We start from the raw sequence: 23,065 nt of genomic DNA on the forward strand, positions 1-23,065 counted from the left end.
GTAGGGTACTAGAATAGAGTACAAGGCTGGGGTAGAAGAGTAGAGTTCAGTTTTTTATTGGCCAAGTGTGATTGGACCCACATGAATTTGTCCCTGGTGCAGAAGCTCTGTGAACATACAAGCAGCAAGCAATAAATCATCGTCATAAAATACCATCATCATAAATCAGATACAACATTAAATGATGGCTTTAGGATACTGAAATAAAAGCCATCAACCTAAATCATAAGATGCAAACAACCAAGTGATGCTCATAAGAAGCTAAGGAAATGGGTCGTAGGAAAGATGCAAAGATGAGCAGGGTAATAGTAATACAGCCCTAGTAGGTAGTTTGACCTCCCTGGGCATAGATAGTGTTGTGGGAAACAGTTGTTTAGCAGAGGGATTGTGGGGGGGGGGGAGACTGTCCTTGTGTCTCTTTGTCCCATAGCGTCCCCTTGAGGGAGGAAGTGGAAACAGTTCACCTCCAAGAGGTAAGGAGGGCTCTGTAGGTATTTTCACAGCCTAAAAACGAAAGGACTGGGAAGGGCTCAGGGGCAGATGCAACGGAGGTGGGTTTCTACTGGTTTGTACCGGTTCAGGTGAACCAGTAATGGTAGTTTGGCCTGGGTTGCAGAACCGGCAGCGACCCAGGCTGGCCACGCCCTCGAACCAGTTCCCCGGTCTCCGCTGCCATTGCCAGCCTGTTTTTTAGTAGTTATTCATATTCCTCACGCATACACAGAACAATTTACAGTGAACTGCACACACAAAACGAACCTGTACCAAGGCCAGTAGGAACCCACCCTGGGATGCAAGGTGATCTCTCCCCCGCCCCACCCCAAACGTTGGCAGGGGTACTTCCTCGCTTGGAAACAGCCAGGGGAGGGGTCTGCCTTGGGGGTGGGGGGAGGGCTCAGCACAGGAATCCTTAGAGCTACCCCCGGACGGCAGAGCAGACCCCGCCTGGGTTGGGCTGAAGGTGGGGATGAGGTCCAGAAGGATTTGGGGAGGAAATGATGCCCTTGGCTGTCCTGAAAGCCTCAGGCTGGTTGGCTGTTTATGCCTCTGTTACATTTGCAAATAATAAATTTTAGACCGGAGGAGGAAGGTGTGTTGTGTCATTTTTACAAATGGTTAAATCGTGGCAACTGGACCAACCTTTATTAAAACTGAAGATGTTTCGTTACTCATCCAAGGAGCTTCCTTCAGTCAAAATAAACATTTGGGGTAGTCTGAGAGCAGTTGGAATAAACCCCGAGTCTCGCCATACAGGCTGCAGGGGCTTTACATCTTTATTTTATTGCTATGGCACATGGTACAAAGACATTCAATGCCCTCTTCAGTGTGCATTGTAATTATGAAAAGGAAAACACAGACACACATCCTTTACATTCTCTTATCAGTGATGGGGAACCTTTTTGGGTTCGCCTGCCAAAAGCAGGGGGAGCGCAAGGGGGGCGTGCATGGGCGTGCCATACCCAAATGCTATGCGTGCAACCCCAGCACTCATACGCGCATGACCCGCCTTCCCCCATGCTTTTTTCGCCCTCCCCAGGCTCCAGAGGCTTTATAGGAGCCTGGGGAGGGCGAAAACAGCCTCCCTGCCACCCTGGGGGCCCTCTGGAGGCTTCGGGAGCTTCCCTGAAGCCTCTGGAGCGCGAAAAACCAGCCCTAGGGGCAAACCGGACGTTCGGGAGGACGAAACCCTGAAGGCTCCGGAGGACAAAAAACGACCCTACAAGCAAACTGGAAGTGACTTCCGCTTTGTCCGTGGGGACGTTTTTCAGATGACCAATGGCCTCAAAAGAAGGCCGAAGCCTCGTGTGCCCTGGCAAGCGGCTCTGGTGCCACCTGTGTCATAGGTTCGACATGACGGTTCTCGATAGTTGAAATTGAAAGCCTGATATTGGTCTACACTGTAGAAGTCAATACAGTGACTGCCCTGGGAGAGAAGCTCCTTTTCAGCCTCTTTGTCCTGGGGTTTATTGTCCTGTACCGGCTGCCGGTTGGTGATGGCTCAAACAAAAAAGGCTGCCCAGGATGAGATGGAGCTTTAAGGGTGTTTTGAACTTTCTTAAGGCAGCAGGGGCTATAAAAATCTCCAAATTGAAAAGCAACGCCTAAACGAAGGTCCACTTGCCCTGGTTTAACCATTTTAGATCCTTGGACAGCTGTCTGTCTGAAACGGTACTATGGGCTATAGGGCTTCCTGCCTGAGCAGGGGGTTGGACTAGAAGACCTCCAAGGCCCCTTCTGGCCCCGTGAACCAGAAGGGCAGTGCTGTGAGAAGGGAAGACGACCAGCCTTCTCAACCAGGAGAGAGAGGCTGCATCCAGGGCGGGAGGCTAAACTTTGTCCCCATAGCCAGCAGCAAGGGGGAGGCCTCTCCTCCAGAACCACAGTTGAGCTGTCCAAAGGGATTCAGGTCGAGATCTCTTGGGCAGCTGGGCGTCTGGGCCCCCCCAGCACATTCGGCTCTTCCGGGGGACGGAACCTCCCAGGAGCCGGACGGAGCACCTCCCCACCATGCCTCCGAGAACTTGGGGGCTGCAGCTGCCTCGCAGAGCTTGGACCACGGAGTTATTTGGTTCCCCTTTGAGGCTGGGGGGGGAACGGAGCAGCGTTTTGCCACCCACTGTGCCAGACGCCTCATGGGGGGCCTGGATTCTCCACTTCCTGCTGAGGCTGCTGTGCCTGCGGTCGGTTGGCCTCTTGTTCCCCTCTTGTCCTCCCTGCTGCTTCTCCCTTTGCCTGCCACCCCAGGGGCACACACACACACACACACACACACACACACACAGGCGGTCCTGCTGGCACCTGCCCTGGCCTGCAGCCTGCCTCCTCTCTCGCGGGGTCTTTGGGGAAGGCCGTGCCCCTCGGTTTGGCTGCTGGAGCTCTGCAGCCGTGCGGGTGGGCAATAGGCAGGGAAAGGGCCCCTGTCCCCTCCCCGGAAGTCCTTCACGGTTGGAAGCCGACCAAGTCCCTTCCCCTGCGGTCCCAAATGTGCAAGAACGGATGTTACCCAACTTCAGGCCGTTTCTGCATCCCCTGCAGCTGATGTGTGTGAAGTGGGAGTGGGCTGACTCAGCCTTGCCAGCCCCCTCCTCAGCTCGGGCTCCATTTCTGCAAAAGAAGGCTCTGGCGTCCCCCCCAGCCACCAAGGTGGCATCGTCCAGGAAGGGGTTATTTTCCCCCCACAGTCTCCTTGGGAACATCTGGCGGCTCTCCAAAGGCCAAGGGGGGTCTTGGAGGGGGGGAGGCTGGAGCCATAAGGGCTGGAAGGGATCTCGGAGGTCTTCTAGCCCAACCCTTCCTCAAGCAGGGGGCTTCTCAACCAGCAAAAACTCACACCAGCAAAGCCCTTTAGAACCAAAGTGTGAGGGTCGGGTCCTCCCCCTCCTCTTACCCTGCCATTCCTTCACTGCTTCCTGCAAGGATGAGGGACTGGTAGCCCCCCCTGTGGGGCTCCCAGGATCCCTCAGATTGGGGGTGGCCCCCAGGACTGCGCAGAACTACAAGCAGCCCCCCCACCCCCGATTGTTTTCCCTTTCAGACTGGAATAATGCCAGGACCCCCTGGGGACCCTTGCCACCCCCTTCATCAGGAGGAGCCCTCCTTGATCCCTGGGAGGGAGGCCCCTTGGGGTTCAGGGGGATTTGGGGAAGGAAAAGAGAAGGTCTCTTAATGACAAATACAGGTAGTCCTCAACTTATGACCGCAATTGAGTTTAAAATTTACGTTGCTAAGCAAGACATTGGTGAGAGAGAGAGAGAGAGAACACAACCATCATAAATATGAATCACTTGCCAAATATTTGCATTTGGATCAGGTGACCACAGAAATGCTGGAACAGTCGTAAGTGGGGGAAATGGTCGTAAGTTACTTTTTGCGTGACGTTGTAATTTGGAGGTCTTGTAGTCCAACCCCAGATCAGGGCAAGCCTCCTCCAAGCATTCAATCTTCAATTGGAAAACCTCCAGCGATGGGGACCGGGGAGCGGGGGAACGGACACACCCCTCCCTACCTCCAGGAGGCCACGGGTTGCATTTTTAATACCTTGGTCCCGAGAGAGGAAAGTGTCCCTCAATCGTCCCCTGAGAGTGATGGAGGCCTTTTTTCCACAGCTGGATCCCACCCCCACCCACCCCTGGAGTTGCCGGGTTGGGGGCAGGCGGCCCTCAGCCCCTCTGGGGTTACACCTGACAGAAGGCTGTCAATCACAGAACATCGGCTCCAAGTATATTTATTTTTGCTTGATTCCCAACCGAAGGTCCTTTGACCCTCTGCATACACGGACTGAGGGGAAAAAACCTCCGAAAAGTAAAATTAAAAAGCCGAGAGAAGGTTTATTTATTCATTGATCCCCTTTAGGAGCCGCCCTTCTCCCTCACAGGGAGATTCTGGATGCTGCTTTGAAGTTTGCAGGAGGCCTCCCTCTTCTCCTCCCCCCCCCCCACTAATTGCAAATGGGAAGGGGCTTATTTTTCTCCCCCCCTCCCAAGACAGCATGATGGGGAGTGGGCAGAGCAAAGGAACTGGGGGAGGGAACTGAATCAATGAAGGAGAATCAGGTTTGGCATGAGGGCTCCTTGGTGCTCTCTGAGCTTGGTGGTTTTCTGGCAGACGTCTCATGACCCATCTAGGTAGCCTCATCAGTGCTCATAAGGGGAGGGGAGTTTGCTGTCAGGAGGCAGAGGTGCAAACTGGGAGGCTTCCAAGTCTTTGATAATTGGTCCTGCCCCTTCTCCCCCTCCCCCCCTGCAGAATGTAGGGCAGAGCCGGTGGGCTGGATGACTCCGCACGGAGAGCCCTCTAGTCAATGGGGCGGAAGGTGAGTCGGGGGGGCTTCTCCGGCTTCAGGATGAAGCTGTAGACGGTCCGGAGGTCTTCCTTGGAGACGGTGTCAATCTTGAAGTTCTTCAAGATCTGCAAGAGCCCCATGATGGCCATGAGGAGGAGTGGCCCCCAGGAAGGCTCCCCCTTTGCATTCAATGGGCTTCACTTCCCATAATCCCTGGCCAGCTCGCCCGGCCATCTAGCAAAGCACACAGCCTGGCCCTCGTTCTACAGGTAGACCCCCCCCAATTCCCCCTTCCGCCCAGCGGGACTCACGTGCATGAGGAAGAGGGTCATTTCGGCCTCTGCCAGCCTCCGGCCGATGCACTGGCGGGAGCCGAAGCCGAAGGCCAGAGCCTTGAAGCTGTTGTCCTCCTTGCCCAGCCAGCGGGACGGCTGGTACTGCTCAGGGTCCTTGAAAACCGCTGGGCTCCGGCCCATGGAGTAGAGCCCCACCTGGCAAAGAGTCTGAGGGCAGGAGAGGAGGGGCTCCAGAGGGGCAACCGGAGGCCCTCCTGCCATGCTGCTCCCCAGGGCCTCATGTTGCAGCCCAGCCCCCATCGATCCAAAGACCCCTCCCCCCGTGACTTTTGACCTTTAGAGTCAATTAATATACAATAATACAATAGTAGAGGTGGAAGGGACCTTGGAGGTCTTCTAGTCCAACCCCCTGCCTAGGCAGGAAACCCTATAACGTTTCAGACAAATGGCTATCCAACATCTTCTTAAAGACTTCCAGTGTTGGGGCATTCACAACTTCTGGAGGCAACTTCTGTTCAACTGATTATTTGTTCTAACTGTCAGGAAATTTCTCCGCACTTCTAAGTGGCTTCTCTCCTTGATTAGTTTCCACCCATTGCTTCTTGTTCTACCCTCGGGTGCCTTTGAGAATAGTTTGACTCCCTCTTCTTTGTGGCAACCTCTGAGATATTGGAACAATGCTATCATGTCTCCCCTAGTCCTTCTTTCTCTTAAGCTAAACATACCCAGTTCCTGCAACCGTTCTTCATATGTTTTAGTCTCCAGTCCCCTAATCATCTTTGTTGCTCTTCTCTGCACTCTTTCTAGAGTCTCCGCATCTTTTCTACATCGTGGCGACCAGAACTGAATGCAGGATTCCAAGTGTGGCCTTACCAAGGCCTTATAAAGTGGCATTAACACTTCATGTGATCTTGATTCTATCCCTCTGTTGATGCAGCCTAGGACTGTGTTGGCTTTTTTGGCAGCTGCTGCACACTGCTGGCTCCTATTTAAATGGTTGTCCACTAGGACTCCAAGATCCCTTTCACAGTTGCTACTACTGAGCACGGTACCACCTATACTGTACCTGTGCATTTTGTTTTTCTTGCCTAAATGTAGAACCTTACTCTTACTCAACTCTTACTCAACTTTGTTGCCTAAATGTAGAACCTTATTCTTCACCACCATCACACTTGAGCCCCAAACTTCTATTGCTAAGTGAAACATTTGTTCAGTGAGTTTGGCCCTATCTTACAACCTTTCTTGCCACAGTTGTTAAGTGAATCATTGCAATTAAGTGAGTCACATGGTTGTTAAGTAAAACAAACTCGGCTTGTCAGAAAGCCTCAAACGGGGATCACGTGACCGTCATAAGTATGAGCCAGTTGCCAAGGATCTGCCAAGCTGCAACAGTCATAAGTGAGGAAAAGGGGGATCGCATTACCCCAGGCCACTATAACGGTCGCATATATGAGTCAGTTCCCAAGCGTCTGAACTCTGATCTCCTGACCATGGGGATGAGGTCATAAATGGTCCTGAGTGACTTTTTAAAGTGCTGTCGTAACTTTGAATGGTCACTAAATGAACTGTTGTAAGTCGAGGACTATTTGCAGTCACTGTTGTTAAGCAGAAGAGGGGCAAAGAAGGGTAGCCTGAAGAGAAGCCTCATCCATGGGAAGGACACGGGGAGCCAAAAGACGGGGGGCATTGGGGGCGAGAACTGTTTTTACAGGCGTTGGAACCCCGGAGATCCTGGGCTCCAGGTGCCCCCCTCCCACCCACCCCGTCAGGTCAGGTCAGGTCAGGCGAGGCCTGTGATGGGTGGGGGGAGGGGGCGCAGGCCCTTTGGCCACGCAGACACTTACGCCGGCCGGCACACAGTAGTTCTGGAGCACCACATCTCGCAGAGGGTAGCGCTGGATGGTGATGCCCACTGGGTAGAGCCTGGAGGGGAGGAAAGCCTGGCCGTTGTTCCAAAGCTCGGGTGATGGGGGTCGGGGTTCAAAGCAGCCGGGTGTGAATTCCCCTTCGGCCTCCAGGGATGGAGGCAGCTGGGAGACCTTGGCCGGTCCCTCCCTCCCCCGCAAGAGAAAGAGACCAAAGAGACCCATGAAAGAGACCCCTGGAAGAAATGTGGGCCACGCGGTGGAGGGGAGCCTGGGCGGAAAGCGTCCAAACACACTTCCGTTCTCACCCTTACTTGTTCTTATTACCGTATTTTTCAGAGTATAAGACGCAGCAAGATTTTGAAGAGGTAAATTTTAAAAAAGGTTTTTGCATTCTGGAGGCCTCCCAAGCCCTCTGCATGCCTCATTTTTCATGAAAAACGGGGCATGCAGAGAATTTGAGAGGCCTGAAAAGTGCTCCTGGGGGCTGGGGGGGGCAAAAATGACCAAAAAACGCCCCGTTCTTGCCCTCTCCAGCCCCCAGGAGCACTTTGAAGGCCTCCCAAACCCTCTGCACAGCCATTTTTGCAAAGGGGAGGGGGGTTTCGGGAGGCCAGAAATGCTGTATTCGGTGTATAAGACACACCCAGATTTTCACTCTCTTTTTTTGGGGGGGGAAGGTGTATCTTATACTCTGAAAAATACGATAGATTTGTATCTGGTCACTATTTTATACTTCAAATAATTTAAAATGGTGAAAGTACACAATATTACTTCCTCCCCTTCTTTTCCCCACAACAACCCTGTGAGGTGGGTTGGGCTGAAACAGAGTGACTACTAGGCCAAAGTCATTCAGCAGGCTTTAATGCCTAAAGGCAAGACTAGAACTCGCCATCACCTAACGATTTGCTCAAATTCACCCAGGTGGCTTATGTGCCTAAGGCAGGACTAGAACTCGGATTCTCCTGGTTTCTAGGCCACCACCTTAACCAGGGCTGTTCCCCACAGGCATTCAGAAACCCACCCCAGTGAGCCCCGCCCAGCCCCACCCACTGCTCCCCCTTACCGCAGTGTTTCCTTCAGCGCCCCCTTGAGCAGCGGCATGGCGTTCAGCACCTTGGAGAGCTCCTTGGAGCCCTGCGCCTGCGCTTCCCGGATCTCCTCCCGGATGGCCACCTGGACCTGGGGGTTGCGGGCCAGCTCAAAGAGGGTGAAGAGGAGAGGCATGGCCGTCTGCGGGGGAGACGGGAAGAGTGCCAGGAGGGGGGAGTGGGTGGATGGATGGATGGATGGATGGGTGGGTGGATAAACCAGAGGAAAGGAGGTGTGGGCAGGGGAGTGGATGGATGGATGGATGGATGGATGGATGGATGGATAAGCCAGAGGAAGGGAGGGGTGGGCAGGGGAGTACATGGATGGATGGATGGATAAGCCAGAGGAAAGGAGGGGTGGGCAGGGGAGTGGATGGATGGATGGATGGATGGATGGATGGATGGATGGATGGATGGATAAACCAGAGGAAAGGAGGGGTGGGCAGGGGAGTGGGTGGATGGATGGATGGGGAAGGGGAGAGGAGGGGGAGAAATTGTTCAGAATCTCTCGCACAACCAACCAACTGTCCTGCAGTGACCTGCCTTTCAATGTTTAAGCCCCTGTTATTACCCTCAGCTGGAAACTGCTTTGGACCTGCCTCTCTCTGCCTGGATGAAACTGAACAAAATTAGGCCTGACACTGGAAGACATCCCATTGCCCCCCACCCCCCTCAGTCGACCTGCAGGGGTTCCGCTCTTTGTGATTGCGGTGCTGATAAGCAAAGTATGAGACGTGTTGTGCAAGGCTGCCCACGCTGTGGGTCCTCTGGGTCCCCGGAAGAGACGAGGTCGCCTGCATGGCTGATCTGGACACCCAGTTCTGAGGATGTCCCTGCCATCACCCCCATCTCCATTGTGGATATAATCACTTGGGGTGTGCGTGTGTGTGTGTGTGTGTGTGTGTGTGTTTACTTCTCTTCTGCCATGTTCTCATTGTGTCCTGAATGAAGAAATAATCCTGGGACCAACTGTCCCTCCAGAGCCACTCAGACAAGCAGAAGAGCCTTTGAACCTGTCCCAGGTGCCTGGAGCATCTGTGCCCAGCGTCCAGAAGTAGCTCCTGGGCAACCTGGCAACCTCTGCGCTCTTGGCCAGTCTCTTCCTTCGCCTTGGGGGCGTAAGATTCTTCGGAAGGCTGGCGTTGCAAACAGTGTAAAGACGGAGGGTTGGTGGCTACTGGTTTCTTACAACCAGCAGAAGCTCCAGCACAAATATTGTTCTCAGCTGCTAGAAAAGTTGTGCTGCATTCAGACCAAGAATGGAGTGGAAGATTCCCATGCTAAAGATAAAAACTGGGGGAACTCAGGGGTCTCTTCCCCGCCATTCCTAGAGGTTCCCCACCCCCAGCAGAGGCAGGGGGCCAAGGCGTGGCCTGTGTCTTCCGTGGTGCAACCGGCATCCTTGTGTGGGGATAACTGGGGTGTCCCAGAGGTGCACTCACTGTGTCCACACCCCCGGCTGTTAACTCGGTGACGTTGGCCTTGATGGAGTCGAGAGGCAGCTCGGCCTGGACCAGCAGCTCCGCCATGATGCCCGAATACTTGCGGGGTTTCCCCAGGCAGAACTCCTGGTAGATGTTCTGGATGCATTTGTCAGCTGGAAGAGACAACCCAAGGAGGGGAAGCCCTGTGAGCCCCCCCAAAACCCAGGCCCAGCTCCATGTGAGCCCCCCACTCAGGACACGGGGAATCTGAATGGAAATGGGATGCAGTGCAGGACACCAGGGACCTCTCTGTCCATCCTTCTTTCTTTCTTTCTTTCTTTCTTTCTTTCTTTCTTTCTTTCTTTTTCTTCCTTCTTTTTTCTTTCTTTCTTCCCATCCTTCCTTCCTTCCAACTCCTCCTCCCTGCAAACCCCACTCCCTGCCAGGACTGATGGCACTACCTAGTTGGGTCATGAAATGTCTGCAAGAAAACCACCAAGCTCAGAGAGCACCAAGGACCCCACAGTCCTTCCTTCCTTCCTTCTTTCTCTTTCTTTTTTCCCCTTTCTTCCTTCCTTCCCATCCTTCCTTCCTTCCAACTCCTCCCCCCTGAAAACCCCACTCCCTGCCAGGACTGACGATGCTACCTAGTTGGGTCATGAAATGTCTTCAAGAAAACCACCAAGCTCAGAGAGACCACGGGGTTCCATCCTGAGCTGCAAAGACTCTCCTTTGTCCAAGCCATCCTTCTCCTAGGGGGGAAGAGGGCTTCCAGAATGGCGGGCTGGAGAGAGGCTCGGTCATGCTGGAAAGCCTCCTCCCTTCTGAACCCTTCTGCTTCTCCCATCGCCTCCAACCGGACAGGAGGGGGAGAGATATCTGGGGAGCCTGAGGGTAGCTGCGGAGGACAGATGCCATCCCTGAAGTTCTCCAAGAATGGCCTTCAACCAACCCTAACCCTAGACCCCCGCCCCATTGTGTCATTTCTCTCTCTCTCCCAACCCACTTTGCAGTTCTCCTTCAGGCCTCTCCCCCCCCCCCCCCATTGGAAGTGATCTGCACCCCCACAGACTCCCCTGCCCGGCTCCTCCCAGGCTGACCGTGGCTGAAGATGGTGTCCCAGGACTTCAGGTGCTCCTGCCAGAGCCGGTTGTTTGCCCAACGCATCACGCCCGGGGGGATGAAGAGCAGAGGCAGCGTGGTCTGCAGCATGGTCTCCACGGCGCTGATGAACTCCTGGGACTGGGGCTTGGGACTTTCCTCCAGAAGACCCAGGCGCTCCCCGTACAAGGCGTAGCTGCTGGCTGTTGGGTCAGGAGGAGAGGAGGAGGTCAAGCCGCAGGGCCCAGCCAGGGAAAGGAGGGAAATCACCCACCCGTCCTGGCTCAGGGCTAGGAGGCTTATTTGGGCCCTTCTGGAATTCTCCTACAAGAAGAGATCGGAAGGATGGCCGATACCTGGACAGGTGTGTCACCAGCCGATTCATCCATCAGCCGCCTCCACTTTGATGTTCTCCAGATATGGCAGGCTCAACTTCCACTTCATGCTCCTGAAATGGCTAGTTAGCCTTGTAGATTAGGACCAGGGTTTAACTTAGTAACTGAGTTAACTGGTTTTTCTGGATTCGCACAATCCTCCGAAACTTGTAAAACCAGGGTTGCCCAACCTCAGCCACTTTGAAGACTTGTGGACTCCAGCTCCCAGAAGCCCCTAGGCAACTAAGCTGACTGGGGAGTTCCGGGAGTTGAAGTCCAGAAGCCTTAAAGTTGGGAGGTTGGACTTACCTGCTTTAGACTTAGGGGCTCCTTGGGAAGGCCCTGAACTGCAACACGCCAAAGACTAAATGGCAACTCATAAAGTTGCCATGGTGAGGAAAGCGGCGGGGGGGGAGCGCATTCCCTGCATACCTTCAGCCAGAGTCAGATCTCAGATTACTACAGCGGCCTTGTGAGGCATGCGGCCTCGTTAGAGAATGCGATTTATGACACAGACTGGGGGGAGGGAAGAAACGGGCAAAGTTCAGCCATAATTTATGTGAGGTCAGATCTGACTGCAGTGGGGTATTGTTGAAACGGTGTCCCTTTTAAATGACTGGTTTTCTTTTGAAACTTGGCTCAAGGTTCATGAATTAATTAGGGCACCTTTCAGAATCCTGACAGACAGTCAGATCTAACCCCATTTAAATTATGGCTGAACTTTGCCCCCGTTTCTTCCCTAACCTAAATTGACTTTGGTTGGAAAGCTGGCTGGCTAGAAAATTCTGGGAGTTTAAGTCCACAGGTCTTAAAAGTTGCCAAGATTGGACACCCTTGTCCTAAAGGGAAACGCAGCATGGGGCCGACAGACAGACAGACACCTTTGGCAAAGGGACCCTTGCAGAGGCAGCACAATGGGCTGGGATCTTCTGGGAGTTGAAGTCCACAGGTCTTAAAAGTTGCCACAGGTGGACACACCTGCTCTGAGCCAAGGCTTCCCGAACAAGGCTGAGCCACAGTCCGAGTCACAAGGTTAAGGCTGACCAGATGGCTAGTTGAATGCAACTGTGGGAGGTTTAAATGAATTGGTCAAGTGGCTGTCAGCCCCTTCTGAACGCCGGAACGTGACAGTAAGTCAGCTCTAACCTCCTGGGTGAGGTCCTCGGATGTGTGCACACCCCGCGTGCGTGCCCAGTTCCACCGCAAACATCCTGGAAAACCAGGGAGGGATACCGCTAATAGTGTGCCTTGTCTTCCAGGTTCCACCCAGTGGTGGGGGGGGGCGGCATGCCAGCGCTTGGGCTTCCATTTGCGCAGACGGGTCCAGCATGCTTACCCTGACAATCGGTTGCCCTGCGAGGGTTACTTCAATGGCCCCGTGTACAGAGAAGATCCCGCCAGGTTTGGCCCTCAGCGGGTGAAGTAGAAGCCTCACCGTTCTTGTGACTGCCTGTTTCTCTGTCAGCTTTGGACCCTCCCCCTGCTGGAGGGGCCCCTCGGGGTCCTTTTCCTGCCCCCTTCCAAGCAACAGATAGCCTGCCTGAGGAAGGAGGCCAGCCTGGCTTTCAGAGGGAGCCAGGAGGAGAAGACCTCCCAGGCCTCAAAGGAGATGTCCCCGAGGGTGAGGCATGCAGAAGTGGGTGAGACCCTGCTGGGATGGGCCCCCCTTGGAAGGCCTGCCTGTACCTTCCAGCGTGAAGCGGAAGAGGTCGTGGTAGAGATCAACGGTCAGAGACCCTCGGCTGTTCTTCCTGACCTGCCGGTGCATGAAGGCCACAAAGTCCTCGGCCACTGTGTTCAGGAAGGGCAGGAACTTGCGGGTGCCGGCAGGGCTGATCACTTCCTTGTTGAGGATGAGCCGGTCGGAGCGCCACTCTTCCCCGTTCCTGCAAGATAAGGTCACCCCCACAGGTGAGGCCTGGCTCCCAGCCTTTCTCCATGCAAGACCTCCGTGCCCCCATTCATTGAAGGAGCCTCCCTTGTCTCTCCAGTGGTGGGATTCAAAAACTTGAACTACAGGTTCTGTGGGCGTGGCTTGGTGGGCGTGGCAGGGGAAGGATACTGCAAAATCCCCATTCCCTCCAGATCAGCTGGGACTCGGGAGGCAGAGAATGGATGGGGGTGTGGCCAGCCAGAGGTAGTATTTGCCGGTTCTCCGAACTACTCAAAATTTCCACTCCCAGTTCTCCAGAACTGGTCACAACTGCTGAATTCCACCTCTGTCCTCTGCCCTCCCCAATCCAGACCCTTCCCCCTTTTCACTCGAGCCCCTTCAGACCCTGCCCTCCCTTCCATGAATTGTCCATCCGTGTCATCATTAGTGCAAAACGTAGGAGAACAAACCCATCAGGACAGGATTCAGCAGCCCACCTTCATTTCAAAGACAAAGGCCGCTCTTTTGAAGACAGCAAAACCCACATTTTGGACAGAGAGGACAACTGGTTTGAAAGAGGAGTCAACGAGGGCATTTATGTCCAAATTGAGCAGCCCTCCCTCAACAGAAGGGGAGGGATACAACCTCATCTATCTCCAGTCTACAACGAGGTCCTTTCAGCAGTTCCAAGAAGCCCCCACCCCCATTTGCACCACTCAGGTGACCCTCAGGACACAGGTAAAGCTCCATGTGGCCTCAAGGACCCCCTCAAAGGATGCAAATGTCCAGCTGTCTGCAAGGAGGAGCAGTTCTGCCATTCCTCACCATCCAGTCAGAGCTGAAGAAGCTCTTTGGAGGAGAAGCGAAACGTCTTCAAAGAAAAACCCAAAAAATCCAGTTGCCTCAAGCACCTTTGGGGCAACCTGGGGTGAGAGGGAACCTCCCCACAGTCTTTATTGTTTCAAGAAGGTTGCTGAAGCCAGAGATGGGAAGAGCTTTTCAGCCCAAGGTCCACTTTCCACGAAGGAAGGGGCATTTCAGGATCACGAAGGGAGCTGGGCCTTGGGCCAAAAAGGTCTCCCCTTCCTCAAGGAAGGAGGACCTTCTACCAGGACCTGCCCATGATCAAAGGGGGGAGGGGGCTTGTACTTCTGGCTCATGGGTTCCTTGTGCAGCCATCTGGGCAAAAGCGGCAGGTGAAGCGCCAGCCCTGAAACTCTCCTGTCTGTGGTTGGGGGTTCTCCATCTCCTTCTGGAGGCTTCCCTCAAATCTGCCCAGATGAGACTTCCATAAGAGATCGGCTGCTCATTGGGGCAATTCCTTGGAGCAGGATTGTCAAGGGTTCACAGCAGGAGAGGCACCTTCCCAACCTGCCCTCCTCTGCCCGGGGCTTCTGGCCGGCACAGCAGCTGTCCTGGTGGCCGGAGAGGGTCAGTGAGGCCTCTGTTTGGGAGAAGGTGCCCTGCAGTGACGTCATCTGAACGCAGGACCCTAACTTACAATAGGAAGACGCCACATTTGTGGTTCCTTAGGGTGCGGTGGGCTAGCCACGAATCTATGCCCATCCGGCGTGGAAAAATCCCCTCCGTCTGGAAGAGCTGGGCGGCATCTTGTGGTAAGAAGACGTTGACGCTGTCGTGGCTGCCCACCGTCTCCCTGCCAAAGCAACAGAATCCAGTCACAGAGAGAACTGCCCACCTGCCCTGCGCTCCTGGGATCAGGGCAGAGAGCCTGGAAGGAGGGGGAGGGGGAAGGAGCAGGGGGAAGGGGAGGAGGGAGAGGGAGAAGGGAGGGAGGAAGAAAGGGAGGGAGGGAAAGGAAAGAAAGGAAGGAAGGATGGAAGGAAGGAAGGAAGGAAGGAAGGAAGGAAGGAAGGAGGGAGGGAGGGAGGGAAGGAGCAGATTGGTAAGATTCTGCCAGCCAAACTCAATATAAGTAGTTTTAGACTTCCTGGGGAATTGATTTCCTAGTCTAGTCTATGTCATAATATAGACTACAACAAACCACTTAACCACACAAACACACACGAGCATCTACACACAATGCCGACTGCTTCAGGGCTCTCTTGAGGGCCTCGTGCAAAGCTAAAGGTGCTGAGGGGACTGAGGGTATCCAGAGCAAGGGAGTGAAGGAAAGCACCAGGGATGACAGGAGAGCATCTTCCAGTATTTGAGGGGTTGCCCCACAGAAGAGAGGGGTCAACCTATTCTCCAAAGCACCAGAAGGCAGGACAAGAAACAACGGATGGAAACTAATTGAGGAGAGAAGCAACGTGCAATTAAGCAGACATTTCCTAGCAAGGAGGACAATTAGCCAGTGGAACTGCTTGCCACCAGAGGCTGTGGGTGCTCCAACACTGGAGATTTTGAAGGAGAGACCGGAGCGGGCAGTCACTTGTCTGGAATGGTGTAGAATCTCCTGTTTGAGCAGGGGTTTGGACTAGAAGACCTCCGAGGCCCCTTCCAACCCTGTTATCTAGGAGAAGAATCACCATTCCCAAGAGGATCTCTGTCTTGCTGCAGTCGAAGCTTCCTCTGCTCAGCCAGACAGCCAGAGAGCAGAAGGCGAGGCCTCCACAGCTCCTCCAAGCCTGAGGTGGGGATGTCAGCTTGGGCATCCCCAGTGGGCATCCCAGGGGGTCACCCCTCTTCCAGCAACGAGACATGGAGACGACACAGCAGGGCAGTGACTGAGGCTTGCTGGACCCAGCCCTGGAAGGCTCCCATCCATCCATCCGTCTGTCCATCCATCCGCCTGCTCCTAGTGACTGAAGTGGCTCCACCCGAAGTGGAGCTTGTCCCGAGGGTGAATTGTGGGTGGGTGGGGGGGCTTCCGTGGAGTGATGAAGAGGAGAAAGCCATGCCGAGGCTCAGGGCCCTGTGGGGACTCTCCCCGTTCGTGCCCAGGGGGGAGATAACCAGCCCTGCCGTCCGTGGGGTGGGAACATTTCAAGCTGAGCTGTTTTCCCCAGCTAGAAAAAGAGCTGGAGACCCAAAGGGCTGGAAGGAGAAGCCCCTGTCTTACACGCTTCTGCCCCAAGGCCAGACAGCCGAGGGAACACTGGAATACGGAAGAAATGACTTGAAAGAGACCTTGGAGGCCATTTAGTCCAACCCCCTGATTGAATAAGAGACCCTCTACCACTCCAGGAAGTTGGTTGCCCAGTCGCTTCTTTAAAATCTCTATTGAGCTCCCACAAGTTCTGGTGGCAAGCAGTTCCACCGGTTAATTGTCAGGAAGTTTCTCCTCAATTCCAGGTTGCTTCTCTCCTTGATGAGCTTCTTGTCCTGCCTTTAGGGGCTTTGGAAAATAGATGGACCCCCTTTTCTTTGTGGCAGCCCCTCAATACTGGGAGATGCTATCATGTCTCCCCTGGTCCTTTTGTTTCATTAAACTAGACAGATCCAATTTGTGCAAGCATCCTTCCTATGTTCATATATGGATTTTCCTGTTCTTCTCTGCCCCTTGCTGGCTGGGGAATTCTGGGAGTCAAAGTCCCCCCATCTTCAGGGCTCCCGGTTAAGAAAACTTCCTTCCTACGTTCTGCTCTTGGACACCCATCACTGCCAGGCAGGCTTCAGCCTAGCCTCCTTCCACCAAACAGCTTTTCCTCTTTCACAACCAGCCAGCGACTCTCCGTTTATTCTTCTTGGCACAGTCACAGTGTCTCTGTGTGTGTGTGTGTGTGTGTGTGTGTGTGTTTGTGCATGTTATTTATTTTGTGCCCTCTCAGCGAGTTCCTCAGAATGCTTGCAAGGCATTAAAAGAACATCTCCGTTTCATCAAATCAGTCGCAATTTGCTGCTTCAGTCTAATATAATTGTCCTCCTTAAGAGTGCTGCATCTAGCTGATAAATATATCCCCAAGTATTTGACCATGTTTGTGACTTGGATCTGCAAGACTTCCGCCAACTCTTCCTTTTGTCTTAATGGTATGTTCTTTGTCAAAATCTTTGTTTTGTCTTTGTTTATTTTCAAGCCTGCTACTTTTCCGTACTCCTCTATTCTTTCTACCAATTTGAATGCTGTCTCTAATGGGTCTTCAAGAATAAAAACCAGGTCATCTGCAAACGCTTGTAGCTTATATTCTTCTTTTTTAATTTTCATTCCTTTTATTTCTTCTTCTTCTCTAATCTTTCTGTTTAAGACTTCTAATGTTAAGACAAAAAGTAAGGGTGATAATGGGCACCCTTGTCTCGTACCTCTCTTTATTTCAATAGAATCTGTCAATTCTCCATTTACCATTATCTTTGCTGTTTGTTTATGAAATACCATTTGTATAGTTGGAATAAATTTCTTACCAAAATTCATTTGTTATAATTGTAAAAACATAAATTGCCAATTCACGTTATTAAAGGCCTTCTGTGCATCAAGAAACATCAAAGCCATTTGTTTTTCAGGACGGGCCTCATAATATTCCAAAATATTCAAAATAATTCTCATATTGCCTTTAATTTGTCTCTTTGGTAAAATGCCATTTTGATCAGAGTGGATAAAACTATTTAGGTACTTTTTAAGTCTCTCTGCTAGATGGAAATAACTTAAAATCTGAATTTAATAAAGAAATTGATCTATAGTTCTTGGTTTACGTTAAATCAGTCTCCTCTTTGAGTAGCAATACAATGTATGCTTCTGACCATGATTTAGGGACTCTGCTCTCAGGCATCACTTCCTTCATGACTTCTAAGAGTGGGAGAGACAAGGATTCTTCCAATGTTTTGTAGAATTCCCCACCCCCAGACCCAAATCAGGAAACGTTTGCGGCGCATAGGTTGCTTTGCACTGGCCGATGTTTCCTGCATTTTAACCCCCAGCTACAAATGTTCTCCTTTATTGCTATTCAGGGGTTTCCATTCTCATCCAGGAATCCTCTCCGTCTTTGTACAGCTAGTCCTCAACTTACAACAGTCCATTTAGCAACCGTTCGAAGTTACAACGGTACTGGAAAACAAGGGACTTATGGCCATTTTTACACTTAGAAACTCTGCTGGTCACGTGATCAAAATCCAGGCGCTTGGCAATGGCCTCGTATTTATGACGGTCACGTGATCCCCTTCTGTGGCCTTTGACAAGCGAAGTCCACGGGGAAGCCAGATTTACTTAACGACCATGTGTGACTAACTTATCAACTGCAGTGATTCACCGAACAACCACGAAATGGGTCAAACCTCATTGAACAAATGTCCCATTTAGCAACAGAAATGTTGGGCCCAATTACGGTCATAAGTCGAGGATTACAGGTACATCCGAGGAAGCATCTTCACCACCACCCTCCTGAAGTGTTCCCTGCATTGCAAAGACACCCCCTCCCCGCTCTCCCCCCCCAGGGGGCATCAGTCAGCACCTGGCAGGTGGAGGACCTACGCAGGCAAGAACTCCCAGATCCTGGCCAGGTGCCTTCTCTCACTTGCCCGCTACCAAGCCCAGCAGACAGTCCTCGACTTATGACCGCTATTGAGCCCAGCCTTTCTGTCACTATGCAAAACATTTGTTCTGTGAGTTTGGGCCCATTTTGCAACCTTTCTCGCCACGGTTCTTAAGCGAATTGCTGCCGTTGATAAGTTCATCACACAGTTGTTAAAAGGTCTTCTAGTCCAACCGCCTGCACAAGCCTGACCCCAGGACACTGCAACGCTCAGAGGTATACGTGCCAATTGCCCCTGGTGCAAATTTTGATCAGGAGACCGAGGGGATTCTGAAAGAGCTGTGATTGGGGGGAGGGGAAGTCCTAAGTCCCTTTTTTCAAAGCCAGCCCAAGGGCCACGTGAGATGCAGATATGTAAAGTTTGGGAGGAAAGAACAGGAGGTGGAGCCCCTCGCCCTGCTCTCCCCCCCCCTCCTTAGTCCAGGCGCCTCCAGGCCTCAGGCCCCCTTTCCCTCTTAGAGGCAGGTAGCTGGAGAATAAGCCAGGTAGAACCTCTCTGCACTCGAAAGGATTGGGCCAGTCTTCTCCAACATCTCCGGATCACAATCAGTAGACCTGAACCTTCCCTTTTCTCTCTCCAGATAGCAAGAGCCCTTATATACTGCTTCACAAGGCTTCACGGCCCTTGCTAAGTGGTTTGCAGAGTTAGCCAATCAAACTGCTGGCCGTGGGCAGAGTTAAACTGCAATACTGCATTCTCTCCACTGCATCACCAGGGCCCTTCCTTCCTTCCTTCCTTCCTTCCTTCCTTCCTTCCTTCCTTCCTTCCTTCCTTCTTACTACTAGCACTTATTCACAGCTTCACAGTGTTTTACAGCCTTTTCAAAGTGGTTTACAGAGTCAGCCTCTTGCCCCCAACAATCTGCCCCCTCCTTTTATCGACCTCAGAAGGACAGAAGGCTGAGTCAACCTGGAGCCTGGTGAGACTCAAACTGCCAAATTGCAGGCAGCCAGCAGCAGAAGTCGCCTGCAGCGCTGCCCTCTAACTACTGCGCCACCGTAAAGATAATGGCGACCTTCCCGTCCTCCTCAACCCTCCAGACTGATGTCCTAAACCAGGACCAAATCCTCCAGGCAGGTCCCTTGATGCTTTAGAGACATTCACTATATCTGGGGGGGGGAGAGATTTCTGAAGTGAGGTGGTCTCCGAAGGGTCTTTCTGAGGAAGGGATTTGCTTTTTGGGGGGGGGAGTGAAATAACATGCAACAATCCTAAAAAGCGAAGAAGACCCATCCGGGATCTGATTTTCTCTCTAATAAGGGGAAATCTTTGCAACTCAGGGTTGAAACCTTCTTTGGGGCTCTTTCAGCCAGGTGGTTTGCTTGCAGGCGTTTCATGACCCAGGTAGGTAACATCATCAGTGCTAGCAGGGAGGAGGATTGCATCTTCTAGCACTGATGATGTTACTTAGCTGGGTCATGAAACGTCTGCAAGAAAAAAAAACCCAACCTCAGAGAGCACCACAGATTGACTCTCACTCTTTCCCTCCCCCCGCACTTTCTCTCTTTCTCTCTCCTTTCTCTCCCTCTCTCTCTCCACCTTTTTCTTTTTCTTTATCTCTTTCCCTCCCTCCCTCCCACTCTTTCTCTCCCTCTCTTCCCCCCCTCTCTCTCTCACACAATCACACAGGCACACTGACACGGGGTTAGCTGACCTCATGACGACCTTCCTTCCAAGGCCCCTCAGGTGACCCACCCATCCCTGAAAGCCCGCAGTGGGATCCGTCTGGCCCCCTTCCAGGGGAAGGAGAGACTCACCTGTAGATGGGGCCCAGGTCCTGGAAGCTCCTGTCCATGACGCGATGGAGGTTCTGGAAAGCGTTGGTCCTCCAGAACTGGAAGAGGTTGAGCCAGGCATTGTGCCCGTTGCGTGGGATGGCCTCGAAGGGCTGCACCTTGGAGGGGCTCAGCTTAGCCACCCCAGTGGGGGCCAGGGAGAGGGCCCGGGAAAGGCCGGGGCGAGCAGAGCGGGACCTCAGCCGGCTGCATGTCCCCATCTCCTGCACTCTGGGCTCTCCCGGGGAGGCAGCCAGCAAGGGCTCTTTTATGCCAGTGGACCTCCCCTGCCCCCCCCCCCCGGCCCAAGGACAGCCGTCCCCGCAGGGAGGGTGGGGGAGCCAGGCATGGCCTGCCCAGATACTGTCCCTGCTGCTGCTGCCCCTCCAGAGCCAGGCAGGGGGTGAGGGCTCCGGGGCCAAGGAAAAGGAGGGGAAGGGGACACCAGGTTTCCTTCAAGGCGTCTCCACTGGCATACCGGAGGAGAGGAATTAACAGGAGGCAGAAGAACCGCAGAGGATGGGCAGGTCCTGCATAGCACAGCTAAAGAATGTCCACCTTTACCCAACAGGAAAACAATCCAAGCTGGTTTCTCCCCAGGAGCTCTACAAAATGACGTGGGCTTCCCTGCTGCTCTGGGCCCTCCGTCCGCTCAGGATCCAGAAAGAATCTCCTCGTTTTACAGGCAAATCCTTCAAGAGATCATCTTCCCTCCAAGCACAAACAGCCAAACCTCCATTTCTTTCTTTCCGATTTTGAAGAATTGGAGATGCTATCAAGTCCCCGGAGAAAGAGAGGCTCTCGTCTGCTTTGGCCTGAATTTGGCCAGGAGCTAAAGTGGACACACGAGGTCTCCTTGGCGCTCTCTGAGCGGGGTTGGTTTCTTGTAGGTGTTTCATGCCCCAAATGAGGCAACATCACCAGGGCTGGGTTGTCTCATCAGCCAGCACTGATGATGTTACCTTGTTGGGTCATGAAACGTCTGCAAGAAAACAACTGAGTTCAGAGAGCACCAAGGACCCCACAGTGTCCTCCTCCCTCTCATTTGCCTCTTCCTTCTCCTCCCCCCCTCCTCCTCTTTCTCTTCCCACTCTTCCTCCTCCTCCTCATCTTCACCCCCTCCCTTCTAGCACTGAAGATGTTCCCTAGTTGGGTCATGAAACATCTGCAAGAAAACAACCAAACTCAGAGAGCACCAAGGACCCCACAGTGCCCTCCCCCTCCCCCTCCTCACCCTCCCCCCAAACCCTGCTCCCTCTAGCACTGAGGATGTTACCTAGTTGGGTCATGAAATGTCTGCAAGAAAAAAAACCCAAGCTCAGAGAGCACCAAGGACCTGAGAATTTCCCCCCTCCTCCCCCTCCTCTCCACAAACCCCCCTCCCTTCTAGCACTGATGCTGTTTCCTAATTTGGGTATGAAACATCTGCAAGAAAACCACCCTCTCAGAGAGCATCAGGGACTCTTCATTTCTACCCTGAGCTACAAATATTCTCCTTTATTCGTCCAAAGATCCCCCCCCCCGGGGGGCTCTGTCTCTCAGCATCCACAGATCTCAAGCCACAGGAGAGGGCCAGAAGACAGAGAGAGAGAGAGAGAGGGAGGGAGGGAGGGAGGGAGGGAGGGAGGGAGAGAGAGAGAGAGAGAGAGAGAGAGAGAGAGAGAGAGAGAGAGAGAGAGAGAGAGAGAGAGAATGAGAATTAACAGAATAACAGAGCTGGAAGGGACCTTGGAGGTGTTCCAGTCCAACCGCCTGCTCAACAGGAGAGACTTATATTATTTCAAACAAGTCCCTGTGTCCAATCTCTTCTTGAAAATCTTCAGTGTTGGCGCATTCACAACTTCTGGGGGCAAGTTGTTCCACTGGTTAATTTTTCCGACTGTCAGCAATTTTCACCTTAATTCCAGGTTGTTTCTCTCCTGGATTAGTTTCCACCCGTTGCTTCCCATCCTGCCTTCGGGTGCTTTGGAGAATAGCTTCACCCGCTCCTCTCTGTGGCAGCCCCTCAAATATTGGAAGGCTGCTACCCTGTCTCCCCTGGTCCTTCTCTTCCCTAGACTGGACTTCCCTAGTTCCTGAATTGCCTGGGGTATCTGTGGGAAGGGGTCAAAAACTTCCATATGGCAGCCACACACATTTCACAAGGATCGAACCCCAGCATCCCTTTGGAGGTCTGGTGTTTTAAAGCAGGGGTCCCCCACCCCCAGGACGTGGAATGGCACCTAGCCATGGCATCCCAGAAACTGATCCCTGCAAATAAGCCAAGCCCCATCTCCAGGATCCAGGCAGCCGGGGAAACCAAGGCCGCTCCGGTTAGTGGGAAAAGATTTCTCCACAGAACCCAAAAGATCAGGGGCTGCTGCTTTAAACCCATGTTCCTGAACCGTGAAGATGAGTGGGCTTCCACTCCCAGAGAATTCTGGCTGGGGAATCCTGGGAGTTGAAGTCCACCCATCTTCAAGTTGCCAAGGTTGGCAGAGGCTGCTGCTGGGGGATTCCTGCCAGCTTCAAAGGACCGTAAAGGTGAACCGCGAGGAAAAGGTAGGAGAGGAACTGGCACAAATTTGGTAGGGTGGTCCCATGGGCCGATGGCCCCCTCCGCTTCAGTGGGCTGCCCTGTGAGTGGCAGAGGCCCCACAGTGCCCAGGAGGCGAAGGCCGGGCGACCGTCCCCAGAGCTCCAAAGGACGTGGGCGGAAGCCCTTTTGCCTCTGAACTTCTCCCTCCGCTAAAAATACCACTAAGGCCAGGAGGGCAAGGCTGGACAGCGGCCGGGAGGGGGGATTCTTGGAAGAGGGAAGCGGTGGGTCCCTTTGAAGCAGCACTTGAGCCTGGAGGGATGGGGGGGGCTCCCTGTGCAGAGTTTAAGGCCAAAAGACCCCAGGAGGAAAGGAGTTTGCGGCCTCCCCTCTTCCTTTCCCTGCTTCCCCCCCCCCCGCCCCCGTCCCCAAGACTGAACATCTGGGAGCCTGAGAGGGAGGAGGGGGGATCTCCCTGCTTCAGGGATGGTCACCTTCCCCAGGAGACCCCCTCTCCCACCCCCAAATTCAGAGCAGA

General features: G+C 53.2%; 1 protein-coding gene across 1 annotated transcript; it reads right to left on the minus strand.

The window, feature by feature from the left end:
* Positions 1-4,229: 4,229 nt before the first annotated feature.
* Positions 4,230-20,230, minus strand: LOC309392229 (cytochrome P450 11B, mitochondrial-like; the record flags this gene model as incomplete). Its single annotated transcript, XM_081953253.1, has 9 exons — positions 4,230-4,908; positions 5,095-5,286; positions 6,924-7,002; positions 8,011-8,177; positions 9,478-9,632; positions 10,560-10,763; positions 12,621-12,820; positions 14,309-14,464; positions 19,992-20,230. The coding sequence occupies 9 exons, from the start codon at positions 20,228-20,230 to the stop codon at positions 4,795-4,797; spliced, it is 1,506 nt and encodes a 501-aa protein (XP_081809379.1). The 3' UTR covers positions 4,230-4,794.
* Between the last annotated feature and the right edge of the window lie 2,835 nt (positions 20,231-23,065).

Source organism: Natrix helvetica, assembly GCF_964273705.1.
Source record: "Natrix helvetica genome assembly, chromosome: 4".
Taxonomy (NCBI): domain Eukaryota; kingdom Metazoa; phylum Chordata; class Lepidosauria; order Squamata; family Natricidae; genus Natrix; species Natrix helvetica.